Here is a 16897-nt window from a genome sequence, read left to right as displayed (position 1 = left end):
TGATTAGTAAAGGTGACAGTGTGAGAGGACACAGGTGATGACATCAGGAGGAAAGTTGAGGCTTTATGCAAATAGTCTTTAATAATACAGGCTCAACAATAGCTTCAATTGAACAGACAAGCTATCCTTGGTGTCGTCTATGTCATTTTCCTGTGGGTGTAAGTGCATGATATTGCTGCCTTCGTACGATTTCAAAAACAATGAGCTGATTGTTTTCAAACTGTCCAGGAGCAATAATTCGGGGTCATGTTCAAATTAATTGACTTAATTAACTGACAGTTGTGTCTTCTGTGCACTCAGAAGACATGGCAGAGGCCACACACATTAGGAGGAAGTTGCTCCTGGATAATATCTTTCCTTAACCTACAGATTGGATACAGTTAGGAGACGGCGAGGCTAAACTGGTCCTGGACCAGTGCCCGAGAGCAACCCTTGGCAAAATATGAACTCTATCAAAAGGCCACTGAACAAAACAAAAGAAGCCCTGCAATGTTTGGCGATTGTATTGAAACAAAGATTTGGAATATTCGAACCTTGTACTGGATACATGTACTACAAAAATATAGTATGTATGGATGATGAAATGTTTAAGATTAATCATCTCCTTTCTTTAGTGCAGTCCAGAGTCCAGACAGTCCACTCCAGCCTTGTTAGTACAACCATCATCTCATAAGAGGCAGCCTATGTGAGGCTCAGTACTAACAGAGTTTAGTAGAGTAGGAGAACTCCTTCTCCCAATGGCACACCTCCATACCTCCTCCCTCTGGAACACATCTCTTACCATCTCTTTAGTCTTTACATGAGCAGTATATTGCGTACGCATCTCTAATGTGAGCAACAATCCCATATACTTATTTTGTATTCATCTCTTATAAGAGAGAGATATCTGGTGTGTAAATCTCTAAGGCCCTGTCTTAGTTATATGAGCAGTATCTCGGGCTCGGACACGGCACAGTACAACATGAAGCCCATCTGGTCGATCTGCTCGTCTGTGACTCCGCAGAGCAGGTTGACGCCGGGCTTGAAGTAGCTGGGCAGCGTCCCCTGCTCCAGGTAGCCGATCAGCTCCAGAACGCACTGCTGGAACCTCCCCGCCAGGGCCCCCTCGGACCAGTCTGCCTCTCTGTCGCTGAGGTGGAGGAGGAGGTTGGCCAGCGGGGCGGCGGTGAGGGGCCGGAGGGCAGGGCTGTGGCGGCAGACGGCCTTGAGGGTCTTGAGGAGGCGGCGGCGGAGCCCCCCGTCGCTGGTGTCCAGCTCGGCCAGGCGCCGCGTCTCCCAGGGGTAGAGGGACAGGTGCCAGGCGCTGTCCCAGGGGGCGGTGAGCTCCAGCTGGGCCGTCAGCACCACGTCCTCCTGCCTCAGCACCGGGACCATGGAGATGAAGAGAGGCCCTCCGCTCGGCCCCTGGTCACCCGGCCTGGAGGACACAGGGAGGAAAGGGGAACGTGGCTGCGTGGTTAGCAGATGTAGGAGACAGAACCACACAGTCACTCAATCCTCACTTCATAGTCAGGGTTCCACATTAACGGTTGCCTGATTGCCCGGGGAAAGTAAAACATTCGCCGGGTTTGTTTGCGCGACAGCGACGACGCTGCTGGATCCTGGATCTGTGTGTCGGTGTGCAGGAAGAACAACGGACGGCGCAGGCGCCAGACCAGACTAGATGATGGTGGAGTGAAGATATTATTCTTCCTGCACACCGTCACACAGATCCTGGATCCAGCAGCGTCGTCGCTGTCGCGCAAACAAACCCGGCGAATGTTTTACTTTCCCCGGGCAATCAGGCAACCGTTAATGTGGAACCCTGATAGTGATTGCCCCCCTAGTACACATAATACAGTGTGCTGCTGTTCACACACACACACACACACACACACACACACACACACACCCCCCCCACACACACACACACACACCGTATCTCCAGGCGCAGCTCGGGGCCTCCCAGCACGGGCCTGACCAGACAGTCCAGCGTGCTGCTGAGGGAGGGCCAGTTCATGGTCTCCATCACCCCCTTACTGAACATCTCCACCAGGGCCCGCGGGGACAGGTAGCCCCCCACCAGGAACCTACACACACACGCACGCACGCAGGGTGAAAACATCTAACTAGACAGAAGTAATACAACGATACACGAAGCAACACAGTCCTAAATGGTTCCTTTTTTGGTGTAATTTGATTAGAAATGTTTATTTGAGAAGGGACAGTGCAAGTTAATGAACAAACTCCATGTATCACAATGTGTTACAATGTGTTACAATGTGGTACAATGTGGTACAATGTATTAGGAGGAGCTTGTAAACAAGCCAGATTGTAGCCAAGGCTAGTTTCCATCTGTTGTCCTTTAGAGGATGTTACCTGGAAACATACAACATCTAAACACATACACACATTCCATTAAGACAGCAACGAGAGTAGTACTAACAATAGCAAATGAATCAGAAAATATGATACTAGCAATAGCAAAAGAAATACGGGCCATGTTGCATATTGAGGGAAATGTATGTATGCAACAAGTCACAATAACGCTTTAATACATAATATCTAAAACGTAATATTACAGTAATTAATTCACTGCTCTCCATGAAACACACTGCTCCACTATGAAGGTGTGGTTTGTCCCCAGCCGTTCCTCTCGTTGTGTTTTAAAGGTGCTGAGCGTGGGGCTCTCTGATTTCATGTGGCAGACTATTCCCAAAGCTGCCTCCCTTTACTGACAGAACGGTCCCACCGAAGGTTGTGCGCCTGTAGGGGATGTTTGTGTGTGTGTGTGTGTGTGTGTGTGTGTGTGTGTGTGTGTAGCAGAGGCCTGTACTGTTGGCTAACCGTCTAACATGGTCATCTAATGGGGGCGGTGCTAGGCTGTGCAGGACCTTAAATATGATACAAGCATTTTTTAAATGTATTAGGTTCTCTAGTAGGGCTGCCACGATTAGTCGACTAGTCGCGACGACGTCGATTACCAAAATCGTCGCCGACATATTTGGTAATCGACGTCATTGCATGTTTTTTTGGAGCTGAAATAAGCGATAAGCATTCGTTTTTCTTCCCTGAAGCTGCCACTGGCTAGCGTTCGCCTATCATCCATCCTCACTATGGCTTTTGCCACTTGATTGACGTACAGGTAAGCCAGTCTGAGATCTGATCTTTTCACCTAACACACGGTTCACCACGCATGCGCAGTCAACAGCGCCAACTACAATACCGGCGAGACTAATTAACTAGTTAGCCTTCCAATTTCTACTATTTACTATATAATACTAAAGAAAGGGTATACAAATGAGTGGGGAAGCTGGACCAAGTAAGAAACCAATAACGTACAACTTCCCTCCAGAATGGGAGGAGGACTTTTTTACACAATGTGATATTGGAAGTGCGTCTGTCTGATCTGCACTCTAGTGCGTGTGCAGCAGCAGCTGGGGAGCGGGCCGGTTGCCGCACAGCTCGTGAAAGTTGTTTGAGAGTTTTTCGACATCTAAACCTAAATAACGTTTTATTAACATCTGCCCACACGCACACCCGTTGTAACTGCCATCGTTAATGTAGAAGATGCAACCAGTGCTTGGAAAACTCGCTTTGACATCAATGCTTTTTATCACCGTATTGAGGCTCGCGTTCAAGCGGGCGCTGCTCAGCGGGAGAGTCTATAGACTACCGGAGAACGCCTTAGACCCTTCCCTGGCGCACCTGAACGGACTGTCAGTGGACACGGATCTCTATGCCATTGTACAGCTTGGGTACAAATGTAAATTATTAGTGTTTATATTTGGGAGCCTTGGTAATGTCCACAGACTAGTCGTCAGGCAGCCGCCACATATGGAGGAGACGCTGCTACCTGTACCCATAGACAGATTGTAAAGCTTGAATTATCGAGTGTCCTATGCTGGTGCAACTAATACTGTTTGTGTTCAAGAATTTTATTGTAAAATGTGAACGCAAATAAAGATATTAAATGTGTGTGTGTAAGAGAGAGAGAGAGGGAGGGAGAGAGGGAGGGGGAGAGAGAGGGAGAGAGGGAGGGGGAGAGAGAGGGAGGGAGAGAGGGAGGGAGAGAGGGAGGGGGAGATAGAGGGGGGGGAGAGAGAGGGGGGGGAGAGGGAGAGAGAGAGGGGGGGGAGAGAGAGAGGGAGAGAGAGAGAGAGGGGGGGGGAGAGAGAGGGAGGGAGATCGTGCAAAACAAAGGGTATAGTGCATCTTCTCAGGCATCAAACACGTAAATGTAGTAGAGTGCAAACTGCTGAGTACTACATTTTAAAAATGATGTACTGTGATCAAATTGATGCCTGAGAAGATGCACTATACCCTTTGTTTTGCACTATTACATTACATTACATGCAAGTGATGCCAGAAATAAATATGCTGCTTCATTAAAAGATCTATTTTTGAGTTAACAATCATTTTAATTGACTTTATTTTTAGTTAGCACATGCCTACAACAACAACTAACAACTTCAAGCTAAATTTAGAAGCTGATTTAGAAGATGATAGCTAAATAAGAGCGATTGAGTAATTGTGCGATAAGCTGTAATTTATGATCTGATTAGTCGACTAATCGTTTAAATAATCGGTGACTAATCGACTATGAAAATAATCTTCTCTAGGCTTAGGAACTTGTGTTTTGCCAGGATGTTACAATGAGGGAAGGATGGAGGTTTTTTGTGGAAGACTTTCAGGGCTTTCTGGTCCAGAGACTCTGTGGTTGTGATGGCTGTACCTCCGGCTAGAGACCAGCTACTTAGACAATATTCTATACAGGAGAACACCATGGACACCAGGAACAGCTTAGCCTCTGTCAGGTAGAGAACACCTCTGTCAGGTAGAGAATAGGGGTGTAAATCACCAGCTTCATCACGATACGATATTATATCGATTTGTTTGTATGACGATACAATGTTTGACGATATCACAATGTCAGTCACGATACGATTTCGATTCGATTCGATTCAAGATCGATATGACGATATGATCGATATGACGCGATATCATATGCCAATCTAACACAATTATCCACTCACAAAAACAACTAGAATATTATTTGACCATTTTATTTGTGAGCTCTTCCAGGTATCCAGCATTTAAATAATATTGTATTATACAGTATTCTTCTGTTACAAAAAGAAAAATAGACCCATTCACTAGTCTCACAAACCTACAGTATATTTGTGCAATAATAATAAATAATAATAAAATAATAATAAATAATAAGTGCAAATGCAGTACAGTGCAGTACATCTTATATACATTCTTCTTAACCAAAATAAGTTAAGTATATCCTCCAGTGTTATATAATAAGTATATCCTCCAGTGTTCTTCTTTGGGAGGTTTTTCTTCAAAAAAACTAACTGATCAACATGTTCAGGACAAACACTACGCTCTGAACGCAGGTCAGGATAATTTTTAATATAGGGCCATCCATCACACTTCCTCTAGGAAGCACTGATCTGATATGATGTGTTGATTGGTGAAAGGTAAGGCTATGCTTGGACAGTCATGTTAGATCACTGATTACGGGAGTAATGATTTACCTGTAGATTTTATCAATAGGAATTTTGTTCAGGTTTATCCAATGAAATTGGACAAGCAAACCGGAGTAAAGTAAGTAAGGTCCAACCTGCAGCCTTTGCCCATTCATAAGACAGATGCTTTGTTACAGACCAGAGCATTGACCAATCACAGTCGGCTAGACTAGAGCATTGACCAATCACAGTCGGCCGTGGGCGGGCTTGGCAGTCGCAGCTAAAACCGCTTCGCTGTTCTCCGCCGCAGTCACAAAATGCAGAACACACAGTGTGCAGCGCTCTTTGACTTTGTAATTTGCCGCTGCTAGTCGCGCGCTGCACGGAAATGGTGACAGTCACGCAGAATGTGCCATTTCAAAATAAAGGTGTATCTTTAAGATGACGATATAGATCGATATTTTTACATTGCATCGATGTAATCAGATCGTTAGTCAATGAATCGATGCATCGATGTGAATCGATGTATCGTTACACCCCTAGTAGAGAACACCTCTGTCAGGTAGAGAACAGCCTAGCTGCATCGTCTTTTCGATTATTTCGGATGCACCTGAAATTCTGAAGGTTAAATTTGATTGAGTGTGCGTGTGTACCTGTCCCAGTAGCTCCGACCCCGGGGGAAGTACTCCATGTTGACCCTGCGGACCATCCAGTGCAGCGGGTGTGTGAGCAGCGTGTCCTCCCCGGGGACCAGGCGCCACAGGCTGGCCTCCAGCTGCAGAGGCACCAGCAGACACGCATGGTCCGCACTCACCACCTACACACACACACACACACACACACACACACACACCGTAACCATCACGATAATAACTGGCCATCGCAGCAGATATCCAGACATTTCAGTACTCCCACGTGTGACGTGTGTGTGGTGGTGTGTGGTGTGTGTGTGTGTGTGTGTGTGTGTACCTGCAGGTCGTCCAGCAGCGAGCCCCCCAGGTTCATCTCTCCCAGGGGCATGTCAGGCAGCCGGCTGTGCAGGAAGCCCTGGATGTCGGTGCAGATGTCCAGAGCCAGCGCCTGGGCCTGACGCACCTCCTCTGGGGACAGGGCCACCCGCGCCCTGTAGTACTGCTGCAGACGCTCCTACACACACACACACACACACACACACACACACACACCTCTTACTCTTTCTGTCCCCCGGGGATTTATCGATAAACATTCAAACTAGGTTTAAGACGTGGCATATCTCTACAGGGAGGTCAGGGTTCTACAGGGAGGTCAGGGTTCTACAGGGAGGTCAGGGTTCTACGGGGAGGTCAGTGAGGTCAGGGTTCTACGGGGAGGTCAGGGTTCTACGGGGAGGTCAGTGAGGTCAGGGTTCTACGGGGAGGTCAGTGAGGTCAGGGTTCTACGGGGAGGTCAGGGTTCTACGGGGAGGTCAGTGAGGTCAGGGTTCTACAGGGAGGTCAGGATTCTACAGGGACGTCAGGGTTCTACAGGGACGTCAGGGTTCTACAGGGACGTCAGGGTTCTACAGGGACGTCAGGGTTCTACAGGGACGTCAGGGTTCTACAGGGTTCTACAGGGACGTCAGGGTTCTACAGGGTTCTACAGGGACTACAGGGTTCTACAGGGACGACAGGGTTCTACAGGGAGGGCAGGGTTCTACAGGGAGGGCAGGGTTCTACAGGGAGGGCAGGGTTCTACAGGGAGGGCAGTGAGGGCAGGGTTCTACAGGGAGGTCAGTGAGGGCAGGGATCTACAGGGAGGGCAGGGATCTACAGGGAGGGCAGGGTTCTACAGGGAGGGCAGGGTTCTACAGGGTTCGACAGTACCTGCAGGGTGAGAACACACAGCTGGAGTCTCTTGGGTCTGGACTCAGGCTTTGGCTTCTCCTCCAGATTAGACTTGTGCTGGCACAGGTCAGCTACACACACACACACACACACACACACACACACACACACACACACACACACGCTGAAACACAACCCATGACAGCACCTCACATCTTCAAACGTAATGTATCCCTCATCAGTGCGGTGACAAAAATAGGTGCGCCGTTGGTACCTTTCTGTGCCTTGGTCGCCATGGCGACATGCTTCATGACCACTCCCTCCAGGCCCTTCCTCAGCATTTTAGGGGAGGCGGAGACTAAGCTAAGCTCCTCCCAGCTCTCCGCCATCTTCTGGTCCACCTTCTGGTCCTCTGGGGAGCGGCCTGCACGCTCTATCAGCTGCACACACACACATCACACACACACACACACACATACACACACACATCACACACCACACACACACCACACAAACACACCACACACAAACACACACACACACACACACACACACACACACCACACACACCACACACAGACACACACACACACACACACACACACACACACACACACACACACACGCACGGTCATCATCATCTCTGATGTTGGGGCACCAAATACAACAAATCCAACATGGGCAGGGTTCCACATTAACAGTTGCCCGATTGTGGACGGCGCATGCGCCAGACTAGATGATGGTGGAGTGAAGATATTATTAAAGCGTACGCGCCTGTCCACCTGTCTGTCGATCAGCGCGTACGCTTTAATAATATCTTCACTCCACGATCATCTAGTCTGGTCTGGCGCCTGCGCCGTCGTTCTTCCTGCACACCCATACACAGATCCAGGGAGTCTAGGATCCTGGTCATTCTCCTCAGGAACCAATTCAGTTAAGATAAACAGGAAGAATTTCACCCTAACACACACACACACACACACTTACTTACCCGTTTCACGGCCAGCGTCGCGATGCCCAGCACCGCGGCCCCGCCCACTCCGAGCACCAATCGGGCGTTAGACAGCAGGAAGTCAATCACCACGGCGATGCCGTCCTCGCCCCGCCTCCTGCTCCCCCGGAAGTCCATCACTTCCTGTCTGTTGTTAAGTCTGGAGGAGGAAACAGGAAGACAATATCATTGGCTAAGAGCTGCCTCTACCTTCATCCTGATATCCCTAAAACTCCACTACCGCCACATTGACATGGCAGACACACAGCTGACCCACTGACACAGCTGACCCACTGACAGCATGACAGGTGTTACGGTCGGGTGGTGACCAAGCTGAAAATGTGACATGGGCCTGGTTCCATTTCATCCATTAGCCCCTTCCCCCCTGGCTACTAAGACATTATGGTGTGTACAGATCTAAATGGGTGAAAACACCACCACCAACCCCCCCATCCAGTCCATCAGAACTAATAAGGGCTAGAATATGACCGTGTCCAGATCAGACAGACAGAAACAGCCGCAGCAGATCGCTCTCTGTGTCCCCTAGCCTTGGCTGTATGCCCCCTGGCGGCTGCAGGGCCTGCCAACCAGGCTATTTATGGACGCGACGAGTCATATATTCCTTCTCAAATGGAACAAACCTGCCATGTTGACTGGGTCTCAGAGTAGGACGTGCGGTCAAGCACGTTGACCAGTGTTCAAGCAGAGAGCTGGACAGTTGCTGTGTTCGCAGCAACAACAACAACAACAACAACAACAACCTGTACATCACAAACACAGACAACAACCTTCCCTGTGCACTGTGTGCAGAATAAGTCACATAGCCAAACACATGAGGTGGAAGACAGCTAGCTCCTGGTGGGATGGGCTGCGTGGGGCATCATTGGCTTTGTTGTCGTTTTGTCTTAGCACTGCTGGCTAGTTAGCTAAAATAGCTAACATAGTATATTAGAGGTCGCTTTAACCATACAAACGCCATATTGGTTTTACCACACAGACACCATGCGGTTCGCTGACTATGGCATTCTCTTAAAGTACTGTCCGCTGCCGGCGACAACAAACGGACACGACTCAGAAAGCTCAGTGTGAAGCCCGGGGTCCATGAGAGGCTAGCAGCTAGCTACAGCCCCCAACAACACACTTAGCCACTTAGCTACCAAACTACCTCTGGAAATGTGTCGCTCTTACCAAACTACCCGTCAACGTGTTGCTCTTTGACTCACTTACCAAACTACCACTGACTCCGAGCCATGTAGCAACAAAGAATTAAAAAACGGCTGATATTTAGCAGGAGATGCGGTTAGTCGACCATCTCCTATCTGTCCTGCCAGTCCAGTCCGCTCCCACACAACTCAGGCTGTGATTGACACTCCGGCGCTCCAATAGAAACTTAAGACAGGTCTGGACTGACTTAAGACGTTTTGGTACGTTCAAACAAAAACACGTTCGTATTGAACAAGCTTGCTCACCAAGCATAACTCTGTATGTATCTAATCATCCACAATGACAGTGTTTGTAAAACTGTGAGGCTCGTTTTTTACGAGGGTTGGATGTTGACAGTCCTGTGAGTGAGAGATAAGATAGTTGATCGACCGAGGGGGAGGGGGGGTCAAAAGTCAAAGATGAGCGCTGACGTTAACATAGGATTACAAAACATCGATTTACAACATTTGGGATGCGTCATCATTTGAGTGGACTGGACATGGCCTTTGAAGCAGTGACTCTGTAATAACAGCATGTGTATCTGACCTGTCCCCTCAGTGGGGAGGTCAGGTCAGGTCATGCCATGCCCTAATTCACCTGTCCCTGTCCAAACACTGGTACCATTCATTAACTCATCTCTGAGGTATTGCTGTGGAGGACGGTGAGGTGTGATCCAATACAGCAGTCACAGCTGTATGTGTGTGTGTGTGTGTGTGTGTGCTTCAGGCAGCAATCCAATAACATTATAATAACGAGGGACCAGTCATTAGGAAGAGTTTCTTTTTTTTAAACAGAAATCACTCAAGCTTGTGGAATAGTCCAAACTAGAACAGAATCATCAGTCAATATGAGCACTGGGTAACACAGGCTCCAAACAGACACTCCCCAGGCACCTTTAAACAAGCTTATTGTACATATCAGACTTTAAACAAGCTTATTGTACATATCAAGTTACTATTTCATTTTCCTCTGTACACTCCCTCCCTGCTCATATTCTTTTAAAACCTGTATATCTTAGTTACAAGGACACATCCATACATACATGTCATTTAAATGAACACAAATCAAGAGAAGCTCCTATTGAAAAGAATGAGTATAGCATAGGGTTCTAGAATATGTAACATGTTGGTTGGCCAGTCGGGGAGAGCAGTCAAAGTGCTGGGAGTCAGGTGCTGGACCGTAAGCGTAACCATGGTGACCAGGGGGATGGACCAGCTGATGGAACCGAGGGCCCTGTCGCTTACTGATGAGGTCACTGGGCTCTAGCCTTCCTCTTGTGACTGCCAGCCAGCCAATCATAAAAACAGAACCAAACTAAAAACAGAAATGAAAAAGATGACTGATTGTAACCGTAGAAACACATGCGGGGGGGGGGGCTGAAACTAGGGTAACAGTCTGGCGTCTGTACGGGGAGGTGTACTGATGTTATCTCATCGGGGGGGGGGGGGACAAGACTATGTTAGCCTACACTTTAGCTCGGCAGGCTAGCGCTAGTCCTCTAGTCTCAGACGACGGTACTGGTCACGCCCACGTGACTCAGCCAACCACCTAGGGCTGCCACAAACGATTATTTTCATAGTCGACTAGTCACCGATTATTTTAACGATTAGTCGACTAATCGGATCATAAATTACAGCTTATCGCACATTTACTCAATCGCTCTTATTTAGCTATCATCTTCTAAATCAGCTTCTAAATTTAGCTTGAAGTTGTTAGTTGTTGTTGTAGGCATGTTCTAACTAAAAATAAAGACAATTAAAATGATTGTTCACTCAAAAATAGATATTTTAATGAACTTTGCAGATTTATTTCTGGCATCACTTGCATGTAATGTAATGTAAAGAGTAGTAGAGAGTGCAAACTGCTCAGTAAAATTAGGTAGGCTAGGCACTAGGCAACCAAAAGAATACAAAAACAAAAATAAATACTTGTACAGAGTACAAAAGTTTTGCTTTCCATAGTAGAACGCGCCTTCTTAGCACTGTAACGTTAAGACAACATTTTTAGCTATTTGATAAGTATCGCTTTGATGACAACGTTACAGCACATAACGTAAAATAATGTAAGAAGGCTTTTAACGTACGATATCGTTAGCCAATAACAAGCTCACTAGCTTACCGAGACGAGCCATCGTCTTCCTCGTCATCTGCCACAACGTGCTTCCTTTTGAGATGCTCGCGCATCATAGACGTGCTGCCATGATAAGCGAGTTCAGCTTTGCAAATTGTATTTTTTACATTCTTTTTTTCAACGTTGTGGTTGAAATGCCCCCACACTTTAGACGCACGAGGACGGGAAGACATTTCTCTCTGTTTGTTTTTCCGGGGATGTCACGTGTGCCCCGGATGACCGACACTGCGCATGTACATCAAAGACACTGGGAGACGCTAGCCAGTGGCAGCTTCAGGGAAGAAAAACGAAAACGAAAACGAAAACGATTTTGGTAATCGACGTCGTCACGACTAGTCGACTAATCGTGGCAGCCCTACAACCACCTGCGCTACCCAGAGGACCGGGGGGTCGTCCTTCAGACACAGATCTGAGATCAGCACCACCTCCCCCCGAGTCATGACCTTTACCGTCAGGCTCGAAAACGGCTAAACCGTAGGTTAGCGCTTAAGAACAATTTCATCCTATTCTGGTGCGAGGCTACGGCATGTCGCCGTGTCCTACGGGGGAGGGGGAAGACGGGGGTGGTGGAGGGGGGGCGGTGGGGAGAGGGCCGAGACAAAGGGCTTGGGGGGCAGGGGGGTGATCAGTAGAGTTAGGAAAATATCCCAGAGACACCTCCGACACATATCATTCCTTAAGAACTGAAGGTGTAAGCACCTCCCCCCTGTCCTCAGGCAAGACTCTGATTGGTTGGTTAGGCTGGCAGCCGCCCCGGAAGTGTTCCATCCCGACATGCAGGCTTTCAGGATGACCGAGACGTCACACACACACACACACACACACACACGCACGCACACGCACACACACGCCATCGTCTGTCCCGCTGGGAGCGTGTGTGTCCTCAGTGTCGTCTCATCTTCACCTTGCGTCCAGAGCCCTCACTGTCCTGGCCCCGCCTCCAGTAGTTCTCTGTGCTGTTGCTACGGCGATGGCGGCGAGAGGAGGAACGCCGGTTCTCCTCCTTGTCCATCTCCAGGACACGTGGTCTGCAGCGAGCCAGGACACCAGAGAGAGAGAGAGAGAGACAGAGAGAGAGAGAGAGAGAGAGAGAGAGAGAGAGAGAGAGAGAGAGAGAGAGAGGAAAAGAAAGAAACGTGAACAGACACATTTTTTAAGGAGTTGTGTGTTTGGGAGAATGTGAAAGTGAACAACAAGCCTCTTCCTTTGCAATGTTTGAGTGGCGTGTGTGTGTGTGTGTGTGTGTGTGTGTGTGTACCTGTGAGCAGCGTCTGGGTCTGCTCTGCGGTGAGAGCGTTTGGCCTTCAGGGGGGCCTTCCTCTCTGGAGGGGGGGAAGGGGCGGAGTCCACGCGGGGGGCGTCCGGCCTCGTCCTGTAAACAAACAAAAACACATCAGTTGTCCGCGCGCTAGGGCTGCAACTAACGATTATTTTGGTAGTCGACTAATCTGTCGATTATTTTTTCGATTAGTCGTGTGGCTTTTCGCTGCGCGTAAATGGCGACGCAGAAGCATAAATCCGGCTTAACTAGCTATCTAACCTAACGTTACGCCAAGCTACAGCTGCTCACAGAGCTAGTTGATTGGCTAGCTAGCATTGCTGGCTAGACTACAGACAGCTCACGTTAGTAGGCTACGCTTGGCGCTGTTTATCTTACAGACAGCTCGCTGGTGGACTCAACATAATTGAAATAGCATTCACTTATCAAGCATCATTCATGATCATCCACCATGACTACCTGGTATTTTAATAGTGACCACCCTTCACTTCATCTCGCGTTCTCCTGGCTTCAACATGGAAAACCCCTGCTACGTAACGTTACATACAAGCGCCTCTGTCTGTCACACGCGTGCCACAGGGCAAATAAATTAATAGCACAAACGCTCATAGCATGTACAGCCCTGTCCATGAGACGTTGTTTTCCAACATGTAACAGTAAAGCTAACATAAACATTACGACCCTAACAATATAACGTTAGCCAGTTGGCTAACAACGTTAGCTAAAACTTACCCAGCTGATGGCTCCCGAAAAAAAAAAAAAAAAAACGTATTTGTATTTTTTTATTTCTACGATTAGCCGACACAAAAATTTCGCGTCGACGAGTTTTTATGGTCGACGTCGTCGATTATGTCGACTAATCGTTGCAGCCCTACCGCGCGCACGCACGCACACACACGCACGCACGCACAAACACACGCATGCACGAACACACGCTTATTTTCAGACTTGAGACATAACAGATGCAGTGTTTGGTAAACTCTACTAAGACACTGTGATTGTCAGACTGATGGAGGACATCGTGACTCACTTCCTGAGGATGATGACAGCCCTTCTCTCTTTGATGTCCTGGGGTCGGATACAGTGGGTGATGTCATCAGCCGCGTAACCGCTGCGAGAGGGAGAGAGCGCACACTCCTGAATTACCTTTCACCCCTCGACCTTTCTGTGACCCCACCTGTGTCCACTTCACAGATCTCATCAGGGAATTGGCGATTGGTAGGGACTAGGAGGTACTTTTAACAACAGGCTGCTTTGGTCAATTTGACTAAGGAGTTTGATCTAACAGTGGAGTGAAATACAGGTAGGTAGGTACATATACCTAATCTACACGTAAACAAAACAGCTCCACCAACCTGAGCACCGTGACGCTTCCTCTCCTCACCGGCAAAACGAGCACTGGTTCTGACACGCGGATGGGCTTGAACTGGAACCGGCAGCCGAAGCACAGAGCACTGTCGCTGAAGAAGGACACCGACACGATGGGCCGGGCGAAGATGTGCAGGGGGTCCACGTGGGACACGATGCAGCCTCCGGGTTGGTAGTCGTTAATCACGGCGCTGTTGACGAAGCCCTCCGGTACCACCCCGCCGGCCACCAGCTTGTTAATCACCAGCTCGTGGACCCAGTCTGGCACCTCGTCCACCGCGCCCTTCTGGTACAGACGCTCCTGCCCCGGGCCGCGTTTCTCCAGCTGGGCGCCGTACGTGTAGCCTTCCCCGAAGAAGTACTTGTTCCGCAGGGGCGCGCGGTCCACGGTGTGATCCCGGTAGAGTCCCGCGTCTCCCCTGGCGACCACCTCGTCTATCTTCTCCTCGATGTGCGCGCACTCCTCCGGGGTGAAGAGGCTGGTCTGGTCGATGCCTCTCTTCACCAGCCGGGCCTCCTGCTCCCGGCGAGGCTCTCCAGAGTCGCTCTGCTCCAACTCCTCCTCCTCAGACTCTCGCTGCTTGCGCTTTCGTCCGTTACTTCCGTCAGTCACTTTGGTTCTGTATTCGTCCTTGTTGTCGCCGACTTTGTTTTTGAGCTCGTCTCTGTGCGGCGTCATAGACTTCAGCTTCTCGCGCAGATCTGAGAAACCGCTGGCTGCCATTATGTTCCTATTAACAACTAAACGGATAAGTCAGAACTGGGTTTTACTCCCATATTCCAGACTGTCAGCGCAGAAGGGCGGGGTGACCGTGCCCACGTTAGCCAACTTGTGCAGACGCAGACCTAGACCAGACATAGACCAGACCAGACATAGACCAGACCTAAACCAGACCTAGACCAGACCTAGACCAGACCTAGACCAGACCCAGACCAGACCTAGACCAAAAGTCAAAGTCAAAAGTCAAAAGTCACTTTATTGTCCCATCACTGGGAAATGTGTATTGGGCTTACACCCCACAGCAGCCAACAAAGAGCAACAGACAATACAGAATGATAAAACACAAACAGAAGGCAGCCCTGTTTAAGACAAGAGTGGAAATAAAACGATAAGCAAGATATGTTCACATTCATCTGGTGCAGTTTAAAAGTTTAACAGAAACCGGAATAAAATATTTTTTAAATCTGTTTAATCTAGACCGGGGGACTCTGAACCTCCTCCCAGAGGGCAGTAGTTCATACTCTGCATGTAGGACATGAGAGGGATTCATGAGAATTCTATTAGCCTGTCTGAGAGTAGCCTGTTCAAAAATAGACTGCAGGGATGAGTGGTCTTTCACCCCTATGATCTTCCATGCAGTCTGCATCAGTCGGACCAGTTTGGACCAGACCTAGACCAGACCAGACCCAGACCAGACCCAGCTGGCAGGCTGTCAGGTTCCTGGTGTTGTGGTGTGGCTGTCAAGTTAGCTAGCTTAGCAACCAAACGCACTCGCAAAACAGACAAGGTAGTAGATATTGCCGAACGGGCGGACAGACACCAAAGTATAAGAGTCTGTCGGCAGTTCAGTTCTAGCCAGTTAAATAAATCAATGTAGCCAAACGGCAGATGACCTGCACTCTCCTGATACTTCTTAACTAGCTAGTTAGCTTCATCTTGCGACAGGCTCGATAGCCTAGGTAGCGAGCTACTTACCTAGCGAAATGGTATCGAATACATTGACACGAAACGCAAAAACATTTCGTTTTAAAGGCAAAGTTACAATTTTAGAAAGTCGATACAAATAGTCTTACAGTCGCAGCATTCCAACGTCCACACGAGACATGCGGATAGCTATGGTCGTTTTGCCAATTACATACAAATATGGAGAGAGGGGATGCCCGGTGTAACCTAGCACGACCACTCTCTGACCGGGGCCTGGGATTTTCAAGCCAATGGGAGACCGAGGAATGTTAGCTCTCCACCCTGATTGGAAGGAGCGGGTGACCCTTACATTTTCTAGATGTTCATTGGCTTTGATTTCCAAGAGGCTGAGGATACTTTCGAATATTTTGAACGCATCCTTTCCAAAGATCCTTAACCTATTTGCTATTTGAATCTCTCCTACCTTAATCGCTTCATTGTAAACACTGAAATCACAACACATTTGGACCCAATTCCTTGTTTTATTGTGATAAAAATGTTATTAAAAAACAACCAGACAAATGAAACAACAAAACAATTGTTACAACAACCTCATAGTTGAGGATTTACAAATAGTTTACAATGTTAATAACAAATAAAATAAAAGCAGTTATATTCCCGATAGATTTTATGTTAATGGTATGAAAAGCAAGAGTGGAGAATAATAGTCTGTGTCCTAGTCCGTGCATGCTTGTGCGTGTGTGTGGTGGCTGGGTGAGAGAGAAAAGAAGAGAGAGATTCACACAGCATAGTCAATGTTAGAACATCTGTATCTACTTGTTCATTGTAATGCACTCTCTGGACTCAGTCAGCAGGAACACACACTTTTCGAAACATCTGTCTGCACTATGTATCAAAGGACAAATATAAACGTCTCAGAATATAAACCCTCTTTACAAAAATATTGCTCTGGATTGATTGGACCTCCTACATAACACATTTATACACTGACAGTTCAAACACACGTGACAAGAATAGTGCAAA

General features: G+C 48.2%; 2 protein-coding genes across 2 annotated transcripts; both read right to left on the bottom strand.

The window, feature by feature from the left end:
* Positions 1-61: 61 nt before the first annotated feature.
* mief2 (mitochondrial elongation factor 2) lies at positions 62-9777 on the bottom strand. The gene is made up of 8 exons (XM_080524934.1): positions 9477-9777; positions 8250-8409; positions 7533-7698; positions 7298-7389; positions 6426-6602; positions 6110-6273; positions 1917-2069; positions 62-1417 (listed from the first exon to the last, which is right to left on the bottom strand). Exons 2-8 carry the CDS (start codon positions 8385-8387, stop codon positions 919-921), a joined length of 1389 nt encoding a protein of 462 aa, XP_080381060.1. The 5' UTR covers positions 8388-8409; positions 9477-9777; the 3' UTR covers positions 62-918.
* Positions 9778-10223: 446 nt separating this feature from the next.
* On the bottom strand, positions 10224-16024 carry alkbh5 (alkB homolog 5, RNA demethylase). Its single transcript, XM_080522352.1, has 4 exons — positions 14217-16024; positions 13892-13972; positions 12841-12954; positions 10224-12610 (listed from the first exon to the last, which is right to left on the bottom strand). Exons 1-4 carry the CDS (start codon positions 14951-14953, stop codon positions 12466-12468), a joined length of 1077 nt encoding a protein of 358 aa, XP_080378478.1. The 5' UTR covers positions 14954-16024; the 3' UTR covers positions 10224-12465.
* Between the last annotated feature and the right edge of the window lie 873 nt (positions 16025-16897).

The sequence above is a fragment of the Nansenia antarctica genome, assembly GCF_963989245.1.
Source record: "Nansenia antarctica genome assembly, chromosome: 2".
NCBI classification, from domain to species: Eukaryota; Metazoa; Chordata; class Actinopteri; order Argentiniformes; family Microstomatidae; genus Nansenia; species Nansenia antarctica.
This window is presented reverse-complemented; position numbering and strand designations above follow the sequence as displayed.

Excerpts from the sequence above, each read along its gene's own strand:
- mief2 (XM_080524934.1), bottom strand. The coding sequence starts at position 8,387 with ATGGACTTCCGGGGGAGCAGGAGGCGGGGCGAGGACGGCATCGCCGTG. Across the intron at positions 7,390-7,532 it reads GGCGACCAAGGCACAGAAAG|CTGACCTGTGCCAGCACAAG; the intron begins GTACCAACGGCG and ends GTGTGTGTGTAG. Across the intron at positions 1,418-1,916 it reads GAGCTGCGCCTGGAGATACG|GCCGGGTGACCAGGGGCCGA; the intron begins GTGTGTGTGTGT and ends TGTGTCCTCCAG.
- alkbh5 (XM_080522352.1), bottom strand. The coding sequence starts at position 14,953 with ATGGCAGCCAGCGGTTTCTCAGATCTGCGCGAGAAGCTGAAGTCTATG. Across the intron at positions 13,973-14,216 it reads GGAAGCGTCACGGTGCTCAG|CGGTTACGCGGCTGATGACA; the intron begins GTTGGTGGAGCT and ends TCCCTCTCGCAG. Across the intron at positions 12,611-12,840 it reads GACCCAGACGCTGCTCACAG|ACCACGTGTCCTGGAGATGG; the intron begins GTACACACACAC and ends GGCTCGCTGCAG.